Here is a 27,093-nt window from a genome sequence, read left to right as displayed (position 1 = left end):
CTCAGAACACCATTCTTTTGGGTTTTCACGAAGGCTTCATTGCAGAGGCCTGGCTGATTAACTTATTGGCGTTGGTGATTGACCTCCATCTCCAGCTCTTGATTTTGGCCCAGAGAGACGCCCCCGTGTCGGACTTCTGACCCACTAATAATAAGTTTGTGTTGCTTTAACACTCTAGGTTATGGCAATGTGTTGCCACAGCAATAGAAAATTGATACAGATCTATCTGTGTCGCAGGTGTAAGTCACCTCTATGCAGACTGTGTGCTTGGTTTCTGGGGCATTTTGGAGTCAGACTCTCCTTCCAGATCTGGAGACAGATGAGGGGTGGTGAGCGGTCTCTGAGGGGAATCAGCACCTCCTTATAATATAACTTTCTAAGACAAAGTCATCTACATGCTCTGCAGGGAAAGCAGGGTCAGCCTCTGTTGGTGGGAGGAGGGGCTGCTGTCCTCATACAGACACCAGTAGCGAGAGCGTTGTGAAAAATTAAGGACCACGGAAAAAGCACAGGATCAGAAGCGAAGCACGGAGAAAGCCCACGAACTGTGAGACAGCAGAGGTCAGTGGCCAGAAGGTGCTGGAAGGTGGAAAGAGGCCACCGCGGGACTGTTCTAGTCTGCAGACATTTTCGTTCTAGGAACCATCGGTCACACCCAGGCTAATCCTGGAAACGCCCTAAGCGGGGACAGGGGTAGTGGTTGGCTCACAGGACAGAAAAACGTGATCCGGGATCCACAGTTTTGGAACCACAGCTAAATCCACACCTTTGCTCCACCACTTGTGAAATGCGTGACAGGGGCACTCCATTTACCCTTTCTGAGCCCGTGTTTTCCTTCTCCCAAAGTGGGAGACGAACACTGTTTTAAGGTTGGTGAGAAGATTTAGCAACACAGTGCCTGGCACACAGTGAGCGCTGAACCCGTAAAAGCTGTTACTGTCGCAGCGGGAATAGAAAACCGAGGGAAGACTACCATGAAGACAGTTCTGCCCTGGCTGGTGAGCGCCGGCCTGCGAACTGTGAGGTCGCAGGTTTGATTCCCCGTCAGGGCACCAGCCAGCAAAGCGGGTCAGGCCCCGGGAGTGTGTGGCAGGTAACCTGATTCTCTCACACGAGTTTCTCTCCCTCATGTTTCTCTCCCTCTCTTTCTCCTTCCCTTTCCCTCTCTCTAGAAATAAAAAAAAATTTTTTCTTTGAATTTCTAATTGCAGAAGTTAATGTATAACTTCTGGGTAGCTGGGCGCATGCGCCTGTCCGCGGTCCTCGCCTAGCGCGGGCGCTGCGCATGCGGCGGAAGTTGCAGCCGGGAAACCGGCGAGGTCGGTTCCGCCCGACTCTGACATGGCGGCGCCCTTTGTCTGCTCTGAAGTGCCGTCCCCGGCCTCCTCGCGGCCGTGATGCACCTCTTTCAGCGGTGGGGTCCGGGACATGGCAGGTGAGGGTCAGCAAGCGCCCGGGGCCGGGGGAGTCCTGGGATCCGGGCGGAGGCGGCGGAGGATGGGGCGCGGCGATATGCCGGGACGGTTGTGTGGGGGAGGGGAGGGAAATGGAATGAGAAGGGAACCCAGACTAAGGGGACCCCGCGGGGCAGGAGGGTGAGGGGCAGCTGGGCGGACTGCGCCGCTCGGGGAGCGGGAGGGAAGTGGTTGGAAAGTGGTTGGGAGAACTGGCAATCCTGGCAAGGGAGCGGCAAGGGAGCGCGAGTCGCCTCACGGGCTGGGTGACACCCCAGCTGGTAGCATCTCCGCCCCCGCCGCCGGGCTGTCACCGCCCCTTGACCCCGCGCGCCTCAGCGGGTGGGCGTTCTGTGGCCGCGCCGCGAGGGGGCAGGGTGCCGGGGCAGCTCACATGCGCTGGAAGGGGCAGAGGGCACAGGCCTGCCAGGGCCTGGTAGGTTCTGGCAGAGTAGGAGGCCGCCGCTGCCCCTGGGTACAATCCCATCCACTCCCCCATTCATTCATTCCGCAGACGGTGATTCAGCGCCCGGAGGGTTCTGGGGAGGAAGGGTCGTCTGATCCAACTCTGGCTCAGCGGTGAAAAGTCAGCGGTGAAAAGTCAGCCGTGCACCCAGACAGCTGGGCTTCCGCCTCTGGGCTTGCTCGCTCTGCCCTTGAGCACTTTAGGTTCTTCCTGTCAGAGATGAGAGTTAAGATTAAGGGAGCAGCAGGCTGCGGTCTGGCCCCTTGGGGGACTTTTAAATCTAGTCCTGGAATTTAGAGTTTAGGTTAACGGGAAGTCATTTAAGATTTGCGGCTTAGAAAGATCGCTCTGGCTAGGTGAAAAATGCAGTGAAGGGGGTGACCCTGGAGGCCGATGGGGAATCTGCTAGGACAGTTCAGGTGAGAGATGAGGGGGGCCACAGCAGACTAAAAAATGATGCAATTGAACGTTTGTTGAGCACTTACTGTGTGCCAGGCTCTGTGCTTGGTGCTCTGCGTTTGCCTGTGTTTGGTGGATGAATGAAAAGGCAGCTCTTAAGGAAGCGGGTACTTTCTGAGTTCTCATCGCATTTTCCACTTGGGTGTCTTTGATTCAGGTAATGAGTGGGAGGAGGAGAGCCAAGCTGGAGTTTACCCAAACTGTCAGGCAAGAGTAGCCTGGGCTACTTGGAAATCGGAGGTATGTCTGTAATACTCAAGGATGAAATGAACCAGCAGGTCAGTTTGTGCTTCTCCAGGCTCAGCGTGAGTCAAGTCATCCCTTCAGGATAGATTTTTCTTTAAAGTTATACAAATGACAGAATCCTAGTGTAGGGGGAATTATTGATATTACCGTGGTTTTACCAGTGAAGACCCCACTGAGTCAATCACTGGGCAATGCTCACACCTTGTTTTATTAAGTATTACAGTCTTAACAATCCCAGAACATAGTGGCTGAAACAAAATAGATACTCAGTCCTTGCCTGGAAGTAAGGAATATTATTCTGGAAGTGAGCAGTCCACGGCCGGTAGAGCAGCTGAGTCTGTCTTTCGAAGTGACCCAGGAGCAGGGTACTGACTGCTGATCACGTGGCTCTCCTTGCTCAAACCTCAGGTTCCGTCTCATAGTCTAAGCTGGCTGCCTCAGCTCCTGCCATCGTGTGTGCATTCCACTTGGCAGAAAGGGAAAGACGGAGTGGGGAGCACATGCTCATTCCTTTTACGGTTCTAATGTTTAAAGTTACATAGTTTTGTACAGCGTGTCCCCAAACGTTAGCATCTGGTGCACAGACCAGGATGACTCATGACTACTCCAACACTGGAGGGAAAGCTGGCTGAGAGAACCTGCTGGGTCCCCTGTGTGAGTGGATCGCTAACTTTGGGGCTTGGGCCCGGCCTGAGGATGAGTCCACTGCGTTGGAGAAAGAGGGCTGGACGTGCTTCCCAGGCCTCCATCTCTCCGAGGCAGGCTGGTCTGGCTCGGGCAGGTTTATGTGGCTTGTGCCCGGGGAGTCCAGGCTCGGTTGCACATTCACCGTTTTCTGTGCTGGGCGTGGCAGACACTGCTGGGATTGTGGGCCCGAGTAAGAAACTCCCGGCCACGGGGATAATCACAGGACAGCGTGGGAAACACCACAGACGTCTGTTCAGAATTGTGGGGTGCACCGAAGGGTGACGGACAATGCTCTCCTGGGGTGGTGAAGATTTGGAACGAACGCTCTACCTGATAACTGTACAGGTCCCCTCAGAGGCGACGAGGACTCCGGCGTCGAGTGTGGATCCCTGCCTCACCACTTAGTGGTGCTGTGTCCTAAGATCCCGTTCCTTCATTGCTGTGCCTCAGTGTCCTCATCTGTGAAATGGGGACAACAGTCTCTCCCTCACAGAACTGTTTTGAGAATTATGTGAGATCAAGCATGTAATTCGCAAGGTCTGACGTGCAAATGTTAGTGGCCTCCTGCTGCAGGGTGCTGGGTGGTTCCAAGCCAGAGGTGCGTATGAGGATTGCAGTCGAAGAAGGCCTGAACCCGGGGGGTGGGGGGTGGGGAGCCAGGCTGCCGCTCCCACCTGGAGGCAGGGATTGTCCACATCATATGAGGACTGCTCTGTGCCCTCCCCGACCCCCTCGGGGGTTCCACCAAGCTTTCTAATTCAAGTTGTCTGTTTGTGGAGTCTCAGAGACCATACTCGGAAAAGTCTGGTGAGGGGTCCTTTGGGAGGGGAGGGCTCCCTTCCAAACTCAAAGGCTTCTAGGAAGCCTTCGCTGAGCCCTCCCCATCCCCCAGCACCGCAGAGTTTGGGGGCCCCTCCTCTGTGACTTTTTAGAACCTTCATGTTATAACCATAGGTTTCCTTGTCTGTCTCCCTGTAGACCCCCAGCGTCTTGCATGCGGGGACAGGGTGTGCTTTCTCCCGGCATTCCCACGGCGTAGCTCACTTCCTGGCACACGGCTGGTTCGCAGTGAGCGGTGGATGCCTGGGAGGTCGTCCTCGATCGACTGGAGAGGACCCGGCAGCCGGGGCCCGAGAGGAGAACCCCAGTGTGATGTGAGGCGGGCATGCCGCTGCTGGGGGAGGGAGGAGGGCCTGGCGGTTTACTTGGTGTCCGGCTGTGACGTGGGGTGTGGGCGTGGAGAACTGTGACCTACACTAGGAGAGTCGAGGTCAGAAGGTCGTTTCTCTGTCTTTCTGTCTTTTTCCAGTAGAGCGGGGTTTTTCAGCCTTGACACAGTTGACACTTGGGACTGGGCACGTTTGCGGGGGTGGGGGCTGTCCTGTGCACTTGGAGATGTTTAGTAGCACCGCTGGCCAGTAGCATGCATGGGTGCCAGCAGTACCCACCTAACTCCAGCCGTCACAGCTGAACATGTCCCCAGACAGATGCAGACATCTGGGGCAGAGTCACCGCCCTCTAGGAACGGCACTTTAGGTGCTGGTTAGAAGCGAGAACGAAGACATACCCTGGGCTTTTACTTTTCCTTATGCTTACCAGATGCGTGCCTGTGGGCGGAGCACCAGAACTCTTTAAGCCTCAGTGTCCTCCGTTGTAAAAGGGGGGTATGCGTGACCTCACGCATCGCCGTACAGGTGGAGTTATTGGTGAGGTCGTGCACGTGGCGTGCTTAGCCGAGTCCCCGACTCCGTAGTTGGTAACTCGAGCGTTATTACATGTTTGCGAGGAGAAGAGGACCCCGAAGAGGGTCAGGAAAGGAAGTGTGGGGGGTTGGGGAAGAAGGAAAGGTAGTTGATATGGGGACACGTGACCAGGTGGCCCGTCCTCTGCTGGAGTTTCCCGGAGGACGGTGCCTGCGTGGGTGGCACGGAGGCTCTCAGACGTGGGGGCTGGCGGGGGGGCACATTGCTGGGGGTGGACCCCAGAACAGGGAGGGAGCCCCAGCCTCAGAGGAAGCAGAAAAACTCCAACTGCATTATGTGCACTGAGCATATTGTCCCACGACCATGATCTACTACTTCTGCTGGCCACGACTTTAAAGTGGTTGAACAATGCAGGCCGAAGGGTCAGCCTTCCGGCACCGAGTGGCTGCAGCCTTGGCCACAGATACGTGGTGAGGGTCAGCGTAGGTGCCCGCCAGTCTCGAAGGACTTCCCCGGTGTCAGTAGCTCGACAGTCCAGGGGCCAGTCAAGGTTGACCTCAAACCACAGAGACATACAGACCCCCAGGGCTTGGGCTCTGGGATTCAAGCCTGCTTGTTAGGAAATTGGAGGGAGAGGAGCCTTGAGCTTCAAACGAAGGAGCACAGGGCCCGGCTGGAACTGAGAGTCGTGCGCTCCTGTCTGCAGAGCAGGGGTTCAGAGGGGGCAGCCCCGGCACAGTGGGGACCCGGTCAGAAAACAGGCCCAGTGGGTTCACTGTGACATCAAAGCCATGTTCAACTTCGGGGCTTTCAGACATTTGAAAGGTCTGGCAGCAGGACCCGTTCTGCCCACCCCACCCTCAGCACTTCCTATGCTGGAACGGTTTGCCCAAGCAGTCCGCTTCCTATCCTGAATGGACGGCCGCACTGCCCGGTGGGAAGCCGTGTCCCCCGCAGCCCGGGCGCCAGGTGGGTGAGCACCTCTCGTTCCCGTAGTCTTGGTAGTTTCGGGGCTGACGGGGCCCCTGTCGGGGACTTTCCGGGGTTACCCGGAGTGCAGTCAGCTGCCCAAGTTCACGCTTCAGAACATTGTTTAAAGTCAGAAAGAACATTGTTGAAATTTGTAAAAAAAAAAAAAAATTGTGAAACATTGAGTTGATACAAAATATACAGTATAAAGAGTAAGATTACAAGTAACAGGCATGGACCCCCCAGTCAGTTTACGGAAAGGAATGTTACTACTGCGGGGAAGAGCACCCCTCCCTGATCGTCCTCCCCCACCCCCCCAGGTAATCACTGAATTGTGCTTTCGTAATTCTCTCGCCTTCCTCTATAGTTGTACCACATGTTTGTATTGCTAAACAATGTATTGTTTAACTTGGCAGGGCTTTGAACTTGGGGTGATCCTGTTGTTTTCAGTGACTTCAAATTTTTGCCTGACACTTGCCCTTGAGATTAATCCGTGATGCACATAGCTGTATTTCAGTTTTTTCTTGTTTTAAAAGATTTTTTGTTCATTTATTTTTAGAGAGAGGAAGGGAGGGAGAAAGAGAGGGAGAGAAACATCCATCAGTTACCTCTTGCATGCCCCTAACTGGGGACCCGGCCCACAACCCAGGCCTGTGTCCTGACCGGGAATGGAACCTGGCGACCTTCCAGTTCACAGGCCGGCACTCGGTGCACTGAGCCACACCAGCCAGGGCTGTGTTTCATTGTCATGGATGAATTTATTGATTCTGTTGCGTATGGACATTTGGTTTGTTTCTAACATTTCGCGGAAACAGATGGTGCTGCTGTGAGTATTTGTGGGTGACACGTGTACAGCCCGTCCAGGGTGCGCCCCCAGGTGTGGGACTGAATTACAGGGTGTGTGCATTTTCATTTTGACCAAATAATACTAAATTGTTTCCAAAGTGTTTTCCCTAATTTACATTTCAACTAATACTTTTGTTTGCTTCACCCCCCTCCCAACAATAGTGTTGGCAGACTCTACAGGTAGGTTGCCACAGAAGCTATTCCAGTTACTGTATTTGGCTGTGTATAATGCGTGCTTTGTTGCCCAAATTTTGGGGGGGAAATAAGGGTGCGGATCATACATGGGTAGGTACCTGAAATACCTCATATCTCTTCTTGTGTTTGGTAATTATTTGTTACATAAAATTTATTGTACCATAGTATGTTTAAAAATAACCCATAAAATTCCATCATAATGCAAAACAACCCAAATATCTAAATATAAATAAATAAATAAATAAATAAATAACTGGATTAAAAAATTAAAAGGAAAGATCTTTTTTTCCCTGAAAGTTTGGGCCAAAACCGTGGGAGTGCATTATACACAGGGGTGCATTATACACAGCGGAATACGGTGCTTCCTTCACACCTGCTGCTGCTGGTGTTCGTGCCGCGGGCCACTGCCCTTTGGAAACAGCGAGCCCACGATTTCTCTTGCCGGGAACCTCCCGAGCGCCCAGCGTGGTGAGGCTTGCTAGCAAGGCTGGGTTTTCTCTGGCCATGGTCCCCATGAAGGGCTCCGGGGCTCCTGGCAGCTCGGGACAGGCCCCGTCAGAGTGGGCCATCATAGCATCTCACGTCCGAATGCTGGTTTTCACCCAGCCAGGGAGTGCACCCACACCTGCTCCGGTACTGGTACCGGTGGTAGGCTGCCGTGCAGAGGTGCGCCCTTTCCTGCCCCCACCCTCTGGGAGCCGCCCCGGCCCCGGCAGAAACGGGCAGTCTCTTCCGTTTCCGCGGGTCCGGTCCTGGGAGCGGGGTCCTGGGCTTATCTGTATTTCTCTGACTATGTCTGTCTCGAGCACACCCACCTCTTGTAGTTCTCCTTTTGTGAATCGCCTTTTCGTTTCCTTGACTCCTTTTTCTGTGGGGAGACTTTCTGCTGATTAATTTTTTTATAATAGTTTTGGTAGGATTTTGACTTACCATACAGTTTGCCCTTTCAAGGCATTCAATCCAGTGGCTTTTAGTATATTCGCAGCGTTGTGCAACCCTCCCCGTGTCTAATTTCGGAACAGTTTCACCACCCCGAAAGAAACCCGCCATCCGTTAGCCGGTGCTCAGTCACCGCGGTCCCCGCCCGCCCCAGACGGCCCCCGTCTTCCATCCGTATGGATTGGCCTGTTCCGGGCCTCACAGGTCAACGGGACCGTGCCGCTTGTCTTTGGGGACTGACTTTTTTCCACTCGGCGTATTGTTTTCAAGGTTCATTTATGATGTAGCATGTCTCCACACATTTTTATCATTGAATAATATTCCATTTGTGGAGATACAGCACATTCTATTTGCCCATTCATCAGTTCATGAATATTTAGGTTGTTTGTGTATTTTGACTATTATGAATAATTCTGCTATGAACATTTGTCTACAAGCTTTGGTGCAGATACACTTTGTTGATTAACTATTTTTTAAAGATTTTCTTTATTTTTAAAGAGAGGGGAAGGGAGAAAGAGGGAGAGAAACGTCAATGTGTGGTTGCCTCTCGTGTGCCCCCTAGTGGGGACCTGGCCCGCAACCGAGGCATATGCCCTGACTGGGAATCGAACCGGTGACCCTTTGGTTTGCAGCCCACACTCAATCCACTGAGTTACACCAGCCAGGGCTAATTTTAAGAGCCTTCTTTGTATCAGGACTATTAACCCTTATTTACCATTTGGGTTGTGAATATTTCCCCCGAGTTTGCATTTGCATTTGGGACATCGAGAAGGTAAGGGTTATAGGAATGAAACAGAAATTGAGATTTCTGACCAATCCTTCATGCTCTTGAGAATTAAGTTGGTGTATCTTCCCTTCTCCACTACGGCCCTCCTAACCCACCCCTCGGGGTTGGCCTGCATATCTTACAGAGCAGTCATGGCGTGGCAGGGGTTGCCTCTGTCTCTGTCCGTCTGCCTGTGTCCCCACCTCTGCCTGCCTCAGGACCGAGAACCAGACAGCACTGGGGGCGGTTTCTACGTTTCTCACTGAGTTAAGCTCAGCACGCACGTGGCCGGCTGAAAAGCCGCCAGGGTTGCAAGTACTCCCCGTGAGAAGGCTGTCAGCAGCTTTGGGATTCATCCTTGCCGCTGGTGGGGGGGATCTGAGGGGCAGGAGGTCGGTAGCACTGTTCTTCAAGGACGCCTATTCCCAGGGTTGCTGTCCGAAAACTGTCTTCTGGAGCAGCCCTTAGGCCTGGGCTTGAAGAGCCCAACAGTTTAAAAAAGTCAAGGGGGCCCTGGCTGGTGTGGCTCAGTGGATTGAGCGCCGGCCTGCGAACCAAAGGGTCGCCAGTTCGAATCCCAGTCGGGGCACATGCCTGGGTTGCAGGTCAGGTCCCAGTTGGGGGCGCACTTGAGGCAACCACACATTGATGTCTCTCTCCCTCTCTTTCTCCCTCCCCTCCCCTCTCTGAAAATAAATAAAATATTTTTAAAGTAAAGATAAAAAGTCAACAGAAATCAAGACATTGTGTCTTAATCACTCTGTATCAGTGCCTAACGGAGGTTTTTGAGGTCCCCCAAAATAGTCCTCTAAAACGTCCTCTTACTCATTTTGTTTTCCCCAGTCAAGTTTCACAAATACTAACTTCAGTTTAATTCCCTTTGGAACAGTAAATACACGACTTGATGTCGGCTTCTGTGGGTAATACGTATTCACGTAGAGTTCACAGTTGATGTTCATGTTCATACTTGGAAATCTTAATCAATATTGGGGAAGTTTTAAAAGAAAAAAATCTGCCAAATGCTAGGTAAATATCCCATTTTTATTGTCACTTACATGGTATCTGTTCTACTTCAAAGGCATGCATTTGTAACCTGGCGGTCTTATTAATGAAATCCTTTGCCCAACATCTATTAAATCTGAACACTAGACGGGCCCTCAGCAGTCACTCATCCCCATGAGCAAACACACCCAGACACGGTCACCTGAGTGGCACGTGCTACACTGAAGTCCAACTGTATCCACCCCCAAAGGATCAGACTGTATCCACCCCCAAAGGAGCAAACTGTATCCACCTCCAAAGGACTGGCATTCAGCCGACTTGGATTGTGGGTCTTAACTAGCATCACGTGACAACTAAGTCTGCTTTGGCAGTTGTGTGTTCTGTCTTCTTTCTCGTGGCTCCTTCAAAATTGTGTTCCTGGAAGAAAGAAGGTGGCTTTTGCCCCCACGTGTGGAGCACCTCTGCCTTGTACCCTGGTTACTGTCGAATGGAGTAAGCACTGTAGTTTGTACGGGTTCTTCTGGTCTTTTTTCAGGTTGAAACTTCATCTTTGATGGGTGCCTGGATGATTGATGAGATTTTTACATCTATTTTTTATTTTCTTACTAAAAAAAATGATTGACTTAGAGCAAGACAGACAGACAGACAGACAGACATCAGTTTGTTGTTCCACTTAGGTTGCTTCCCATATGTGCCCTGCCTGGAAATTGAGGCCACAGCTTTGGCTTATGTCCATTTTTATTTTTATTTATTTATTTTTTAATGTGTAAGTGATCTGTATATTTCTTTCTTTTCTTTCTTTTTAAAAAAGATTTTATTTATTTTTAGAGAGGGGAGGGAGGGAGAAAGAGAGAGAGAGAGAAACGTCAATGCGCAGTTGCTGGGGGCCGTGGCCTGCAACCCAGGCATGTGCCCTGACTGGGAATCGAACCTGCGATGCTTTGGTTCGCAGCCCGAGCTCAATCCACTGAGCTACACCACCACAGCGTCGTTTTTATTTTTTTAAGATTTTATTTATTTATTTTTAGAGAGAAGGGAAGGGAGAGAGAGAGAGAGAGAAACATCCATCGTCTGCCTCTCGCACGCCCCCAATTGGGGACCTGGCCTACAACCCAGCCCTGTGTCCTGACCGGGAATTGAACCGGCAACCTTTTGGTTCACAGGCTGGCACACAATTCACTGAGCCATACCAGCTAGGGAGGCTTACATCCATTTTTAGAAGATAGGGCAAGGATTAGAGCGTTAGGTTCCCCCTTTCTTTGCTAACTTATTCATAGTGCTGGCACGGGTAAATAGGTAATAATAGTGGTGGCCAGTAGCAGCTTTTTGATGTGGAAACTTTTATTAGCACCCCCATTTTACAGAAAGGAAATCGAGGTGCCAGGATGCAAGTACTCTTGCCCGAGGTACTTAACCAGTTTGGCTCCATTCCAAGGCAGGCGTTTTAAGTGGGCCCCGGGAGCCAGAAACCCCCTGAAGTCCCGCAGAGCCGTGTGCGAGAGACTCCCCCCCGGGGAGCCTTCAGCTTTGTCGCAGCGCCGGAGGGTTCCTCCCTGTCTGAGGGACGCTACCAGCTGCTCGTCTAGGGGATTTTCAGTGCTGTCCCCTTAAGGAATTTTTGCTCATAAAGTTTTCCCGAGTGACACATTCTTCATGGAAATTACCATAATTTTCCATTTCCCTTATGAGTCTCTCTTTCCTGTTGAGAAGGTTTTAGTCACCAAGTCTTGTAGTAGAAACTGTCTTAGAGGTTTGATGGTATATAGACAGAGGAGCTGTGACTTTGTGGATGTTTTCTTTTTCTCTTCTTTCCTCCTACCTTTTATTTCTTAGTTTTAATTTTTATTAAAGGTGTTTTAATTTATTTTTTATTTTCAGACAGAGGGGAAGGGAGGGAAAGAGAGGGAGAGAAACATCAATGTGTGATTGCCTCTTGTGTGCCCCCCTACTGGGGACTTGGCCTGCTTCCCAGGCGTGTGCCCTGACTGGGAATCGAACTGGTAACCCTTTGGTTCACAGAGCGGTCGGTGCTCAATCCACTGAGCCACACCAGCCAGGGCAGTTTTAATTTTTAATAGATAAATTTACAAATGATGAAACAAAAAATACAGGAAGGGTACACAATGAAAAGTGGGGGTCCTCTCTCCTTTCCCTTCCTCCAGAGGGGTCCCCTTACCAGTGTCTGTCCATCCCTCCAGAGACATGGGTGTTTTCTTTTAAATGTGAGTAAGAGGTAGGAGTTGCCAGCCTGGGTTTATGGTTTGCGACAAACAGCATAGTCCGGCTTCCCTTAGGAAGGGTCAGGAACTAAGTGCTGGGGGACCTTGAGCCCCTCCAAGAAGAGGTGCTTGAAGCATTCAGAGGGTGTTATAATATTTAATAGGAGGGCCGCTTGTGCAGGCCGCTCAGAAAGACTGCGCATGTGGGGTCTGGGCACCAGCAAACCCCCCCAAGGCCAGCTGGGGGTGGTGATGTCCCATTTTTCACATCCGAGGGTCCGGCACTGTGGGACTTACTGTTTTTCCCGCTTCTGAGCTCCCCCTTCCAGCCCGCTCCCCACTCACGTGCAGCCAGAGCGGCCTTCCGCAGTGTGAGCCTAACCGCGGCCCTGTCTCGCCTGCGGCCCTGGCAGGGCCCCCGGCCGCTGAGGATGGACGCACGCTACGCCCTGGCGCGGCGGCCCTGGTGCAGCAGCGTGCCTGCCCCTGCAGCTGCACTGCTCCCCGCTTTCTTTCTCCACCCACTCGTCATCTTGCGACACTGAGGCGCGCTGTCCCCCTCCGTCCTGTCCCCCGTGCACGCACACCGTTCTTTGTCACGCACCCACACCGTCTTCGGGACTCCGAAGCTGTGCAGGGGGGCCGCCCGCATTTCTAGCAGATCAGGAACTCTGAGCGACCGGAAGCCAAACGGTGTCCCCCTCCACCTGCTCCAGGTTGCACAGGGCCCCCGGACGTGAGAGGGGGCTGTGTCGTGTCCAGGCCCGCGGCAGGGCGGGGCGGGGCCACCGTGTGTGCAGATGGGCGGCTCCTTGCGGTAGACCAGCCGTCCCCCGGCTCGCGCTCCCGTCCGTGTGGCAGTTTGGGAACCGCCTGCGGTCGAGTGCTCGCTAGTAACCCGGGTGACAAATATGTCAGACAAGTGCCCGTTTGACTCTGAGACGGGGCGGGGCTCTGCGGACCCGCTTAGAGCCCTGGGCAGGCCCGCCAGCCCTCACCCGGGAGCACCCCGGGGGGTTGACAGCACAGTCGTTCGATGTAAAGTGCTTGTCTGACGGGGGACACCGCACGGAATGGCTCTTGCCGGGTGCCCCTCCCTTCACTCTCTCCCTCTCAGAATGTTAATTGGGCTCTGGGATGTTTCCAGATTGCATTTAGAAGGAATGATGGGTTATGATTACAACTTCTTAACAAGGTCAAGTCACCAAATAGTTATTGAGCGCACCCGAGGTGCCCGGCATAAAAGGGTGTGTAGACACTGTCTGGCCCTGGCTGGTGTGGCTCAGTGGACTGAGTGCCGGCCTGCGAACTGAAAGGTCGCTGGTTCAATTCCCAGTCAGGGCACATGCCTGGACTGTGTGGGCCAGGTCCCCAGTTGGGGACGTGTGAGAGGCAACCAGTCGATGTCTCTCTTGCACATTGATGTTTCTCTCCCTCTTTCTCCCGTCCTTCCCCCTCTCTGAAAAGAAATAAATGAAATCTTTAAAAAAGAAAGAAAGAAAGAAACTGTCTGATACAGTCTTTGGCCTAAAGAAAAGTAAAAAACCCGCTACAACCTGTACCTTTGCTCCCTGGAAACAGGTTTGTCCAGTGCTCTCCATGTGCCAGGCAGGGTGCGGGCCCTCCGCCCACGTTGCCTGATGAAATCCTGATGCAGGCGTGGGAGGCAGTCCCATTGGCCCCATTCTGCCGGAGGAGAAGCTTTTTTCATTTTATTTTTTAAATTTTTATAAGAATTTATTTGAGCCAAACGAATGACCTATCCCAGGGAGCAAGATCTCAAATGGTCCCCGAGAGGAGAAGCTTGCTGGGGCCCACCCGCCAGTGCGGCAGGGGGCAGGATTCGGATTCAGGCCCCGCCCCCCACCCGTTGTCAGGGGCTCTGCTGCCTCCGCGGTCCCCAGCGGCCTCCCGAGCCCCTGCGTCTTGGGAGCAGCAGCGTGGAAGCTGGTGCCCAGAGCAGCCGTGTTCTCGGTGGCTAGGGGATTGGGCTGGGCCATGCCTGGCACGGTGTCGCTTGGCACGTTGAAGGGACTCCATGAATGCCATTTCGTTGTTTCTGGGGAGCAGCTGGGGTTGTGTTGACTCGAGCAGACTGGGTTTTATGACCCAAGGACAGCCCTTTTATTTGTCAGCAGTGTGTCTATGGACATTTGGGAACGGAGGGATGAATGAGGGGGGCACCCCCCTGCCCCACCCCGCTCCAGACCCCACCGCCCCAGCCCTTGTGGCTCGTTCCCATGGGGATCGGAGGCCTATGCCTCCCGCAGCCCTGGCGACGGTGGCCGTGAGCGTGGTTGGGAACCGCCTGTCTTTGCACGGATTGAATGTGGCTGCTGTACTCACTTCTTTCTTATTAAAAACTTAGTCAGATTTTCAAAAATGTCCCCCTACAAAAGTATATGAAATGTACACATTTAGTGTAAGTCATGAAAGTACCTGTATATCCAAGTAAAGAAACAGAACAGTCCTGGTATTCTGACTCTAGCTGCCCTTCTCCCATCCAGAGAGAACCGTTATCCTGCATTTTTTTTGTTAATCATTGCTGTCTAGTTTCCCATCTGTGTCAGTGCTCTTGCTATAAGCAGACCACCTCAAAACTCAGTGGCTTAAACCATCAGGACTTTATTATTTCTCCCGATTCTGTGGGTTCACTGGGCAGGTTCTTTGCTCCGAGAGGTGCTGCAGGCACTCGCGTGACAGTGTGCAGCTGGTGGCGGGGCTGCAAGGTCTGTAAACGCGTCTCATCCCAGAGCCGGGTGCTGTCCGCGGGAGCACCTCAGCTCTTCTCCACGAACCTCTGCACGCCGGTGTCTCCTCTTGGGCCCTTCCATATGTCCCCCCCTCCAACAGGGGGGCCCGGACATTCCCACCGCAGGGCAGCCGGATTCCAGGGGAGCTAAGCGGAGTCTTCCAGACCTCTGATGGGCCAGGCCTGGAACTGGCGTGGGCACTGCGTCCTGTTGGTCAGCATCGTCACAGGGCCACTCGGATTCCGTTGGAAGACCAGAGCCTGTGCCATGCACACTGACGGGGACGGAGGCCTTGCTGGCGGCTGGCGGCAGGGACTGGGGCCCGTGTCCTCCCGTCCAAACTGCTTAGCCAGGCCTGTGTGAATCCCACTGCAGGGGCCCTGAGTCTGTCACTTGCATTCCCGAGAGAATTCCTGGTGGGGCAGGCCCGGGCTGTGTGTCCGGCCAGGCCGTTGGTTCCCCGGAGAGCGCTGCAGCTCGGACACTGAGGTCTGCCCCGTTAATCGAGGAGAACCGCCGAGCAGCCGGCGGTGTCGGGGGACAGCGCCTGGCTGCAGTCCGGAGTCCACTGTAGGATGGTCACACCTGGCTTGTGCACTAGTTTGGCCTTTAGTTTCCTGCATCTGACGTGAGGACTCGGGGTGCAGTGGGCTGTGTGGTCTTTTTCCATGTTTTCTGTAGTTCTAAGCTTTTCGGGTCTCTCACGGAAGTAGCTTAAGTGAGGTCCACATTTGTCGCCCCTCAAGCAAGACGAGGCAAGGAGGGAGGGACCCCACACTTTTTCGCCTGAGCGGAGGGCTGGCGGGAACAGCACTTGGTCCTGAGAAGCTGGCTGTTGCTCTCACTAGGGTGTTTCCAGTGTCCTCTGACAGTGACCCCTCGTCGCGTGCACACAGGACGGACAGCGGCCTGCCCGCGGTGCCACAGGTCCCACGCTGCAGCCCAGGCGGCGCACGGTTTTCCTGGACCCCTCCCTCTAAGCTTGGCCGGATTCCGGTGCGCTCCTGTCGCTGCAGACTTCAGACAGGAGAGAGGTGGAGTCTCCTTTGCCGTGATCGTTCTAGAGCGCTCCGCGTAGCTTTGGAGGCGAGGCACCGCTGAGTCCTGGCTCCGAGGAAAGGACCGCGTCTGCCGGCCCCGCACCGGTTCCGCGCATCGGCCTGGGGAGAGGGGGCTGCGTGAGCGTTTCAGCTGCTGGCCGGGGCAGCGACAGTGGCCAGAGCAGCGAGAGCTGGCAGGCTGCCTGGGCCCCCCGAGCTCCACTGGCCGTGCACACGTGCGGTGACGGAACCCAGTGATGCTGACAGCACTTCTGTGGGTGACACCATTTAGACCTGGGCGAGCCCCTCCTCCTCCCCCGCTGTGCTCACCCGCCCTGGGGGCCTGATCACAGGGTCACACTCCTGAGCGTATGTTAGTTAGTGCTGCTCAACTATGTATTTATAGGCTCGGCCTTCTTTTCATTTTTTAATTTTTTAATTTTTTTCCTTCCTTTATTTGGCCCTTTCCTTTCCCCTTGGCTTCCTCCTCCTTCCCTGTATCCTCTACCCGTTTTTTTCCCCGCCCCTTTTCTTCCTTGGATTTCTGTCAGAGCAGACGCTCTCAGGAGTGTTTCTCTGCGGGAGCAGCCCCCGCAGGCTGCTGCCTAGGGGTTCAGAGCCCCCCCCCCGCCCCCCCCGCCCCCCCCCCCCGCTTTCTCCTGCGACTCCCACCTTTGGGGGCGTGGCCCGTTGTGGGCGGGCATCTCGCGTCGTCGGAAGGGTGTGGTCAGAATCGGGTGGCAAACACCAGCTGCTGTCCTCTGTGTGGGGGCGGGCAGGGGACGGGAGGTGCTGGGCCACCGTCCACCCTCTCCCAGGGACCTTTACTGGCCTCCCTCCGAGGCCTCTGAAAATGAGCGCCCCCCATCTGCACAGGGTGTCCAGCCCCAGGAGAGCTGGGCTTTGCCGGCCCTCCCTGGCAGCTTTAGGGGGTGTGGCAGCAGGAAGGCTTGTCGCAGCCTTGGGCCTCCTCCTGCAAGTCCAGTTAATCAGCTGACCTTTGGGCCAGCAGGTCCCTTCCATCCAGGGGGCGGGGGGGCAGGAGTTTTTTCTCACATTCATCTTCCCAACAAGTCAGATGCTTTGTGGCTCGAGGTTCCACTGTCAGCAGGCTCCAGCTAATGGGGGCTGGGGGGGGTGGAAACCACTCACTGCACCTCGGGGGGCTCAGCCACTGCTCCCTGCTTGTCTCTGAGCCCAGACTCCTCCCAGCTCAGCTTTTGGTGTGGCTCCCGGTGAAGGCGAGGGAGCCAGGCCCTCTGGCGGGAGGGAAGGGTTTCCACCTGGCTCGCAAGGGCTCGCCCTGGAGCTGATGGTGCTCTGGGCCCTGGTGAGCCTGCTGGTCCCTCCCTTCCTGCACGTGGGAGGAATTTCACCGGGGGCTGCCGAGGACAGAGGGGGTGACTGGTGACTGGTGACTGGGACTCGGGCTGCCCACACGCACACCTGCTTGCCCGCGTGGCTTTCTCCGCAGCAGAGAGAGAAGACGCCTCTGGGGATGACTTGGCCCAGGCCTCTCCCTGCCACCTGCCTCGGTCCCCTTGACACCATGCCTGGTGTGTGTTCCCTTCAGATCCCAGGCCTGCCTGGGTGTGTCACCCATGGACTGGGCGTTGGCTCTTGTCCACGTTCTCCAAAAACCTCCCTCGTTTAGCTTCTCCCTGCTCGGGAGCAGGGCAGCCAGGATTCTGTCTTGCAGGCCCTCGGGCCGCACACAAACGGGAACTTGCTTTCTCCAGGGACTGAAGCCCTGGGGGGGGGGGCGGGGGTGTCCTGTGTCAGCGGAGGCCTTTGCTCCGGGGCGGGGGCGCCAAGCTGCTGCGGCCTGGTTTGGCTCAGGGGCCGATTCTTCTGCCGCCTCGGACCTTACCTCCTGACTCCGGGGCTGGCTTCTGGCTCTTCCCTCCCTCACTTAGGAGCTCCAGCCCCAGGCAGTTATGAAACCACGGAGAGACCCAAGAAGCTGGGCCTCTGTCTGTGAGCTTGTGGGAGCGTCTGGGACCCAAGGGAGAGGGTGTCTCCGGGTCCCCAGCAGCAGAGCTCTGAGCCCACAGCCCGGAGGCTGGCCCCCTGTGACACGGGGCCTGTTGACACTGCGGGTTTCCCCTCACTTGATGGAGCCCCGCCCACCTGTCGGGTGACTTCCCCCAGCCCAGCAAATGCAGGGCCCTACTTTTGAAAAGTTTCCAGACATCACGGATGGGGTGGGCTGGCTTCGCATCCTTCAAAGCTGATCTGCGCTGGGTAAGCCACGTGTGGAGACCTGGGGTGTGGCGTTCACTGTGGCTCGTCACGGCCAGACAACCGTACATGGTCACCGCAGCTCCAGGGCTGCAGCACGGTGACTCACCCCCAGGAGGCTGATGTAACAGGGGAACGGTCAGAGCCCGGGAAAGGCTGCTGCAGCCTGAGGGCTGGGAGCCCCAAAGTGTTACCATCACCCGCCCACCCAGAAATAGCCGGGGGCGCCCCTGAGCGACCAGCCTCAGAGAAGAGGGTCCGGAGGCACTGGAAGAAAGGTCACCGCCGCTTCGCAGGTCCTGGGCCAGGGCATGACAGCCTGGCTCTGCTGGATCTCTGTAATGAGGTCCCAGGAGTGGGTATTGACTTTTAGTTTGACATTGGTTCCTTCTCGAAAGGAGGACCTGATCTGAAGACTGACCGGTGGGATGCTGAGGGGCGGGCGGGGGAGCAGAGCCATTTTGGACACCTCCTTAGTCACGGCTTGGGCAGCGCAGGGCGACTCGGCACCGGGCCATGGCATTTTCTGAGCACTTTTACTGGAGACAGCTGTGGGGTTTCCAGGCACTAAGGGAGGCCTTTGACACAGAAACTGCGGCCAGGCCTCAGCTCTTGGGATCGGGGTTAGAGTTCATTCTTTCTCCAGGGAGAGCCTGGGGAGGTTTCTGGAGGCAGAAGACTGCCCCCCCCTTGATGTATTTCCCTGGGCCCAAGAATGAATGAATGAATGAATGAATGGGAGAGAGGTGGGCCCCGAGGGAGCTTGCACAGAGCCCTGTGGGTGCAGCAGGAGAGCGGCCAATCCCCGGGCGCTGAGACGTCTGCCTTCCTAGACGCGCACTTCACCTCCTGTGACAGAAAGAGAAAACAGTAGGGTTTTTTCCTAAAGCCAGGTGTGCCCAATCGAAAGGTCTGTCCTTTATTCTAAGATTATGTCATAGATTTCTTTTTGTAAAAAATGTTCCACTGTGTCATCCTTTTTTGAAATGCTGGCAGTAATCCGTGTTTTGTGTTTGTCTTTTGATTTTTTTAACGCCATCATCTGGCAAGTCACAAAGGGGCTGTTTCTTGTTGGCCCGCCGACGCTTTTTGGGTTTCGGAGCTCTCCTAGCCAGTACGCCCAGGAATCCAGGAGCCGCTGGCCGACCTTGGCTTGCAGAGTCTGTCCGGTTGTTCGCCCTTCCCGGACGTGTTCAGATTCCCCCCGTCTCCTCACACCTCTCACTTGGGAGTTTTGGGGCTGAGTGTCGAGGCCGCATGGCGTCCCCCCCACATGCTAACACGAAGGCCTTTGGCTCTCCCCGCAGCCATGGATTTTCCCCAGCACAGCCAGCACGTCCTGGAGCAGCTGAACCAGCAGCGGCAGCTGGGGCTTTTGTGTGACTGCACTTTTGTGGTGGACGGTGTCGATTTTAAGGCCCACAAAGCAGTGCTGGCGGCCTGCAGCGAGTACTTCAAGATGCTCTTCGTGGACCAGAAGGACGTGGTGCATCTGGACATCAGTAACGCGGCAGGTACCCCGTTGGGTCCAGGGCCAAGGCTGTCGAGGGCCAGGAGCTCTGACTGGCCCTGTGCCCTGCCACGCCCTCCTGACACAGCCCCTGCCCTCCCGGGAGCGGCGTCTGCCTCCCACACGGGGCCTGCGAGCGTGTGGGGGCCGACTTCCTGCCGCATTTCGGGGCCTGTGTAGGTTGGGAGCGGGTGGGGAGGGGGGCGCTGGCAGGAAGGGCTCACTGTAAGCTCCAGGGCAAAGTGAACACAGGACAAGCTCAACGGGAGGGACAGAGCCCAGCAGGTGGGCTCTGAGTCCCAAACCCCCCATCCCAGTGCTAATCAAGATGAGGACGGCGGGGGTGGGGACTGGGGAGCGGGGCCAGGTGGGCAGGCCTTAGGATTGGGAAAGAAACCGGTCATGAATCTGGGCTCCAGACCCAGAATGGCGTGATGTACTGTGGGAAGGTCAGGGCAAGGTCATGTTCCCCTATATTATAGGTACAGAAACTGAGACCCAGAGAGGTCAGGTGACTGGCCCGGAGGTCAGCAAGAGTTTGTGGCAGAGCCCCGACGAAAGCCAGTGCTGGCTCACTCCGGGCGGAGTGTCCTCTGGCGGGGAAGGGTAGCGGCTGGGTAGAGTGTGTCCAGGGCGGGCGTTTACACCCTCTGCCCTCCGTTTCACCCTCTGTTCTCCGGGCAGCGTGGGCTTCCCACACCCTCTGTTGCCCATGTAGAGCAAACATTTACACCCTCCGCCTTCTGCGCAGGGCAGGCGGTCACCCTCTCCGTCCTCCACGTAGGCCGAGGGTTCACACCTCTCTCCTGTGTAGGGTGGGCGTCCATGCCCTCTGCCGTCTGTGGGCGTACCTCTGTTTGGAGGCTGTTGTCTGAGCTGCGAGTCCCCCAGGTGCCCACCTCTCTGCCAGCACAGGAGATGGGGAGGCGGTGGCCCGCCACCTTGCTTCTTACCAGTCCCCAGATCCTGCTGCCGAGTGGAGCAGCTGGGCGGGCTGCTGGCGCCAGGCCATGAGGCGAGTCCGTGATGGCTGTCTGTGTCCTTGGCAGGCCTGGGGCAGGTGCTGGAGTTCATGTACACAGCCAAGCTGAGCCTGAGCTCTGAGAACGTGGACGATGTGCTGGCCGTGGCCAGCTTCCTGCACATGCAGGACATCATCACGGCCTGCCACGCCCTCAAGTCCCTCACTGAGCCGGCTGCCAGCCCCGGGGACAATACGGAGGCCTTGGCCACGGAAGGTAAGAGTATTGACAGGTTTTCCCAAGCAGGTGGCTTTTGATGGGGGCTCTGCCTCTGACTGTCTGTCACCACTCTGGGTCTCAGTTTCCCCTTCTGGCCTTGCCTGTGTTGTGGGGTGCTGGTGAGGATTAGCCACCAGCTAATCGCAGAGAAGCCTGCGAGAGGCCTCTGGTGGGGGGCCCCTTGCCTGCCCCTTCCCCTCTTTTCACCAGCCTCTCCTTGTGCCTTGCTGCCAAGAACCGGGTGGCAGGCCTCGGGCCAGGCCTTTGCCCACGGTCCGCTCCTCCTGCGCTTTCCTCCCCTGGGCCCTCCCTCGGCCCCCCCTCCACCGTCTCAGAAGAGCCTGCCGAGGCCTGGTTCCCTGCGGCACCCTTTCAGAGAACCCCGCCCCCTCCCTGTAAGCACTGATCTCTCATCACCGCTGGTATTTCACGGGAGGGCTCGGTCTTCCAGCCAGTCCGTGAGCCCCATGGAAGCAGCCGCCACGGCGGTGGTATTTCCGGGCCTGCCGGCAGCCCGGTACAAACTGTGTCCTGTGAACAGTTTCTTGAATGAGCGAACCAAGAAGCCACTACACTTAGATGTACCCCCAGGGAGGGTCTGGAAGAGCCCGTGAGTTCCGGGCAGCCTCACCCCTCCAAATGGTGGGCACTTGATGGGAAACGGCAGGTCTGTCCTGTTCCATCTCCAGGAGAGGACAGGAGGGCCAAAGACAAGAAGGCCGCCGCGGCTGCCGCGCTGAGCGAGCTGGACGCTGCGGGAAGCAGTCCACCTGCGGGCCCAGGCAGGGAGCCCAAGGAGGAGCGAGGTGGTCAGGCCGAGAGCGCGGCCAGTGGTGAGTTGTGAGGCTGAGGCCACCTGTTCCTCCACCTCCCTGGGCCCCAGTGCAGGGAGGGGCTCCCTTGGGAGGCCCCTGGGGCTGGCTGGTAAGGTGGTACCCCTTGAGTTCAGGTTACCCAGAGGGGACCCACTGTTGTTCTGGGGCGTCTGCTCCAGACAGAGCAGAGGCACAGGCAGCCCGAGTCTGGAAGTGCTGGCCCCCAACCCCCCTTCCTGAACCACAGACATTAGCAGGGGCCCAGTCCAGGAGCGCCATCTGGCCCCTGGACGGAGTCTCGCTCCAGCCTCCAGCGCCCCCACCCTCCACTCCAGGTGCAGAGCAGACAGAGAAGGCTGACGCCCCCCGGGAGCCACCGCCAGTAGAGCCCAAGCCCGACCCCACCAGTGGCATGGCTGCCGCTGAGGCGGAGGCTGTCCTGTCAGAGAGCTCGGAGCAAGGTACCGCCGCCCGGCCAGCCCCCTCACTCACCCGTCCCGTCTCACGCACCCCTCCAGGTCCCTCTCCTTCTGCCTGAAGCTAACCCCACTTCGGCTCTTGGGCCGGCATCTTGTCTCACCCTCGAACCTGGACATCCGTCTCTGGGTTGTGCACCCGGGCCGTGCTTCCTGCTAGCACGGAAGCGATGCGGCGCTGGCATCCTGCCCGGCGCTGGGCACCACGGGGAGCCGCGCAGCCCACGGCTCCCCTCCGTATTTGCCGGCTGACAGCGCCCTTCCTGCCATTCCCAGGACCCCCGCGCAGTGAGGCCTGCCGGCCTCCATCCTCCAGGCAGCACATGTCCCGGTCAGCCACTCCCCTGCTGCTGCCCTGGCCAGCGCTGGGGCCACTGATCGGTGGTGCCCAGACACTGCCAGGCTCTGCTGGGTGCCCACGCATAAAGAGGGGCGTGTGTGCAGATGGGACGGCCCCAGGCCTGACGTGACCAGGTGCCGGGTTGTCCTCCTGACACCTGACTCTTGAGGTCACATTCCCCTTGGAGGCCCCTCTGGAGCAAGGCACTGCTGCCCAGGCCCCGCTGCCCTCCCTGGCGCCTCAGTGCCTGCTGTCCTCGTCGCAGAAATGCAGGTGGAGCCGGCCAGGAAAGGAGAAGAGCAAGAGGAGGAGGACCCTGTGTCTGCTGTGGTCAAGGAAGAGGGGCCGCAGCTGGACAAGGGGGATGTCCCCGAGGAGAGCGAGGAGTCAGCCAGCACAGACTCGGGCCAGGAGCTGGGCGCAGAGACCCGCGGCCTGCGCCTGGGCTCCTACGGCGACCGCACGGAGTCCAAGGCCTACGGTTCCGTCATCCACAAATGCGAGGTGCAGCCACAGGGGGCGCTGCGTGGCCTGCCTAGCCCCAGCCTCCCCGCCAGCAGCCCCTCACGCCAGCCTCTCGTGCCCTGCAGGACTGTGGGAAAGAGTTCACGCACACAGGGAACTTCAAGCGGCACATCCGCATCCACACCGGCGAGAAGCCCTTCTCGTGCCGGGAGTGCAGCAAGGCCTTCTCCGACCCGGCGGCCTGCAAGGCCCACGAGAAGACACACAGGTGTGGTGCCCCGGCCGGCCCCTCGCCCCCGCTGGCCCGGGCCTGGTAGGACCCCAGCGACCTCTCCTCTCCCTTCTGACCACCAGCCCGCTGAAGCCGTACGGCTGCGAGGAGTGCGGCAAGAGCTACCGGCTCATCAGCCTGCTGAACCTGCACAAGAAGCGGCACTCGGGCGAGGCACGCTACCGCTGCGAGGACTGCGGCAAGCTCTTCACCACGTCCGGCAACCTCAAGCGGCACCAGCTGGTGCACAGCGGCGAGAAGCCCTACCAGTGCGACTACTGCGGCCGCTCCTTCTCCGACCCCACTTCCAAGATGCGCCACCTGGAGACCCACGACACCGACAAGGAGCACAAGTGCCCTCACTGCGACAAGAAGTTCAACCAGGTGTGGGGGCAGCACCCGGCGGCGCCCACGCCCTGCACCCTGACGGGAGGGAGGGGGCCCCTGGGCCGAGGGAGCTCCTGCCTTGGGCCGTGGCCCTCGAGGATGAAGACAGAGGCTTAGTGGGACAAGCGGGGGGCTGAGTAGGATGTGGCCCTCCCCTCCCCCGGGATGGAGCTCTGCCTAGGAAAGGGGGAAGGCAGGTGAAGTCAGGGTGGGATTCGGACCGGAAGGAAGTGCGGTGGGGGTGGCTTCCTTCTCACTGCTGGGACCTGAAAGCTCCCGCTGGCCTTGAGCAAGGACGGGTGGGGAGCCACCCACAGGCCCTGGGAGGCCCCGGGTCAGCTGCTCCCCGGCAGAGGGGCTGCTGAGGGGGCCCGAGGCCACGCTGTGTGCGACGGCCCTTCTGACCCCTGCCTGGCACAGGTGGGGAACCTGAAGGCCCACCTGAAGATCCACATCGCGGATGGGCCCCTCAAGTGCCGAGAGTGTGGGAAGCAGTTCACCACCTCAGGTAGGGCCAGGCTGCCCGGCCGCCCCACGCCCCCCCGCTTCCTGGCCACCCGAGTGCCCCACGCCAGGCCCTCTGTCGGCCCCCACAGGGAACCTGAAGCGGCACCTCCGGATCCACAGCGGGGAGAAGCCCTACGTGTGCATCCACTGCCAGCGGCAGTTTGCTGACCCCGGCGCCCTGCAGCGGCACGTCCGCATCCACACGGGTGCGTGAGCCAGCCCAGCGGCGGGCACCGGGAGGCTGGGGAGGGCGCACAGGAAGGAGGAGGAGTGGGCGCTAACACCTCCCGCCCCGTCCCCAGGCGAGAAGCCGTGCCAGTGCGTGATGTGCGGCAAAGCCTTCACCCAGGCCAGCTCCCTCATCGCCCACGTGCGCCAGCACACTGGGGAGAAGCCCTACGTCTGCGAGCGCTGCGGCAAGAGGTCCTGCCCCTCCCGTCCCACCCAGGCCCAGAGTGCTGCGGGGTCCCCACACTCGGCGTGGTGCAGGGGTTCAGAAAACAAACTAAGGCTCAGTTGGGAACTGAGCCGACTGCTGTCCCAGCCCAGGTGTAGGTCCAGGGGTCCCCTCCAATATAGAATGAGAGGCAGGAGGCCCAGCCCCGCTCCCCTGGCCCTGGGCCTGGGCAGTTCAGAGCGAGCCCCTTTCCCTGCGGCCTTGCAGATTCGTCCAGTCCAGCCAGCTGGCCAATCACATTCGCCACCATGACAACATCCGCCCCCACAAGTGCAGCGTGTGCAGCAAGGCCTTCGTGAACGTGGGAGACTTGTCCAAGCACATCATCATCCACACTGGTGAGTGTGCGCCCACCGCTGCCTGTCTGGGCTGTCTCACCCCCTGCTCTTCGGGGTGGTGGGAAGGGTGGTACCGCCAGATTGCAGCCTTGGGTGCTGGCGCTTGCAACAGGTGGTTTTGAAAATAGTTGGATTCAAATGAGGACCCCATTTTCTTAAGAGTTCCAGAAGGTGCAGGGGCCACTGGAAGCTTCTGTGCAGCTCTGGTGGCTGCCCCAGAGCACTTGCTACTGGAAAAGACAGCGCTTCTGGGGAAGCTGGAGGCCACTGAGGTCCCCCCCCCCTCCCCCAATGGCAGGAGAGAACCTTGCCTCCCCCCCCAGGAGAGAAGCCTTACCTGTGTGACAAGTGCGGTCGTGGCTTCAACCGGGTGGACAACCTTCGTTCCCACGTGAAGACTGTGCACCAGGGCAAGGCAGGCATCAAAATCCTGGAGCCAGAGGAGGGTGGCGAGGTCAGCGTAGTCACTGTTGATGACATGGTTACGCTGGCCACCGAGGCACTGGCCGCAACGGCCGTCACTCAGCTCACAGGTGCGGGCCATGGGCAGCAGAGGGTGGTTACGGGCAGCTTGCCTCTGGGGTGACAGCGAAGGGGCAGGAGGGGCCTTTGGCCTTAGGCCCTGCTCATTCTGCCCGCAGTGGTACCAGTGGGGGCTGCCGTGACCGCCGACGAGACGGAGGTTCTTAAAGCCGAGATCAGCAAAGCTGTGAAGCAAGTGCAGGAAGAAGGTGAGAGGGGCTGCCCAGGGTGTGAAAGCCGGTGGACCCAGGGGCCCTTCCCATCCTGACTGTGGCTCCCACTTCCCACAGACCCCAACACCCATATCCTCTATGCCTGCGACTCTTGTGGGGACAAGTTCTTGGATGCCAACAGCCTGGCCCAGCACGTGCGGATCCACACAGCACAAGCACTGGTCATGTTCCAGACAGATGCGGACTTCTACCAGCAGTATGGGCCGGGCAGCACGTGGCCGGCCGGACAAGTGTTGCAGGCTGGGGAGCTGGTCTTCCGCCCTCGGGATGGGGCTGACGGCCAGCCCGCTCTGGCAGAGACACCCCCCACAGCCCCAGAATGTCCACCGCCTGCCGAGTGAGCAGGCATCCCTCCTCCTGACTGTTTATTTAAGGATGGGTGGCCCCGTTCACTAGAGAGAATAAATTTGATTATTTTCTAATGCTGCCTACAGCTCCCTGTAGGGGTGGGGTGGGGAGCTGGCAGCTGTGGCTGATGTCACCAAGGGCTGCTCCGCCCAGGGACCAGCTGGCAGAGACCTGCTTCTTGGGAAAGCCAGGCTGTCTTTTCTGCAGAATGGGACTGGAGCCCTGGGGCCTGTCTAGAAGCAAGTGGGCTGTTTTGCCCAAGTCAGGGTACAGGTAGCATTCCCAAGCCAGAGCGTGTCTCTGTGCACCCCACCCCCTCCTGCATTTGCCTCTCCGGAAGCCTCTCACCTGTTTACCTTGAGCCACCCTACCCTCTGCCATGGAACTCAGGTGCAACCCAGCTTCCCATTCTGCCTGGGGGTTAGGAGCTGGGCCAGCAGGGGCTGGGCCACACTACTTACCAGGATCCAGGCAACCCGGAGAGCCCAGCTTATGGGCCATTCGGCCAGAGCAGCAAGGCAGGCAGAGAGAACCAGGCCCGATGGGCCATGGGCCCTGTTCTTGGGCCGCTTCGGAGAAGCGGGAGGGCTCCACGCGTACTTGACAGTAACCCTGGCCCGAGGATCGTGGCCAGGCCAGTGCTGTCTTTTAGGAACATATACTTGCCCTGAATCAGTGGAGCCTGTGCCACCAGGTGAGGGTCTGGAGGGACAAGGAGCAGCCAGGAGCTTTGATGGGGAGGTGGGGGACACAGCACCACTCGTACTAGGAGCAGGGAAATGAGATGTGGTCTCTGCCCCTTTCCCATACAGTTCGCTCCCAGCAGCTGTCATCTCTTACTCAGAGAGGGTAGCTTCTTACATCAAAAGTGTAGGTGTTCGGAGGAGCCCCATGCATATTGTGAGATCACCAACTCCGTGGCCGTTCCCATCCCTGCCCAGTTCCTCAGCGTGTAGTCCTTCCGGCCGCAGGGGAAGCCTGGCCCACTGCCCCACCCTCCTGTCGGCACCACCACCCTGCCAGGCTGTGCTGGCACCACCACCGCGGGGCCGGCCTGCACAACACCCGAAGGAGGAAGGGCATGGAGCCGACACCAAAGATGTTTGAGTTTGCACGGGGGGTGGTTTTACCTGTAGTGCCTTCCACATTATCCAAGAACCAACCAGAACCTTCAGGTGTCGTGTCGCAGGTATGTTCA

The 27,093-nt window shown here is 57.5% G+C and overlaps 1 protein-coding gene across 2 annotated transcripts; it reads left to right on the top strand.

Annotated features, from left to right (window-relative positions):
* The first annotated feature begins 1,305 nt into the window (after window positions 1-1,305).
* Window positions 1,306-25,980, top strand: ZBTB17 (zinc finger and BTB domain containing 17). 2 transcript variants are annotated; one of them, XM_045860035.1, is made up of 16 exons: window positions 1,312-1,435; window positions 2,537-2,619; window positions 19,293-19,499; window positions 20,545-20,733; window positions 21,426-21,569; window positions 21,887-22,012; window positions 22,633-22,871; window positions 22,958-23,100; window positions 23,187-23,487; window positions 23,911-23,998; window positions 24,087-24,203; window positions 24,300-24,420; window positions 24,662-24,792; window positions 25,116-25,325; window positions 25,434-25,523; window positions 25,605-25,980. In XM_045860035.1, exons 3-16 carry the CDS (start codon window positions 19,295-19,297, stop codon window positions 25,886-25,888), a joined length of 2,388 nt encoding a protein of 795 aa, XP_045715991.1. In that variant the 5' UTR covers window positions 1,312-1,435; window positions 2,537-2,619; window positions 19,293-19,294; the 3' UTR covers window positions 25,889-25,980. The 2 variants fall into 2 exon arrangements, with proteins under 2 accessions (XP_045715990.1, XP_045715991.1); XM_045860034.1 differs by lacking the exon at window positions 2,537-2,619 and having other exon boundaries at window positions 1,306-1,435.
* The last annotated feature ends 1,113 nt before the right edge of the window (window positions 25,981-27,093 follow it).

This window comes from Phyllostomus hastatus, unplaced genomic scaffold (assembly GCF_019186645.2).
Source record: "Phyllostomus hastatus isolate PE091 unplaced genomic scaffold, TTU_PhHast_1.1 phas_scaffold_182, whole genome shotgun sequence".
Taxonomy (NCBI): Eukaryota; Metazoa; Chordata; class Mammalia; order Chiroptera; family Phyllostomidae; genus Phyllostomus; species Phyllostomus hastatus.
This window is presented reverse-complemented; position numbering and strand designations above follow the sequence as displayed.

Bases quoted from the DNA above. Each gene is read 5' to 3' on its own strand.
- ZBTB17 (XM_045860034.1), top strand. The intron at 22,872-22,957 runs GTGCAGCCACAG...CGTGCCCTGCAG, and splicing joins CCGTCATCCACAAATGCGAG to GACTGTGGGAAAGAGTTCAC. The intron at 24,421-24,661 runs GTCCTGCCCCTC...GCGGCCTTGCAG, and splicing joins TGCGAGCGCTGCGGCAAGAG to ATTCGTCCAGTCCAGCCAGC.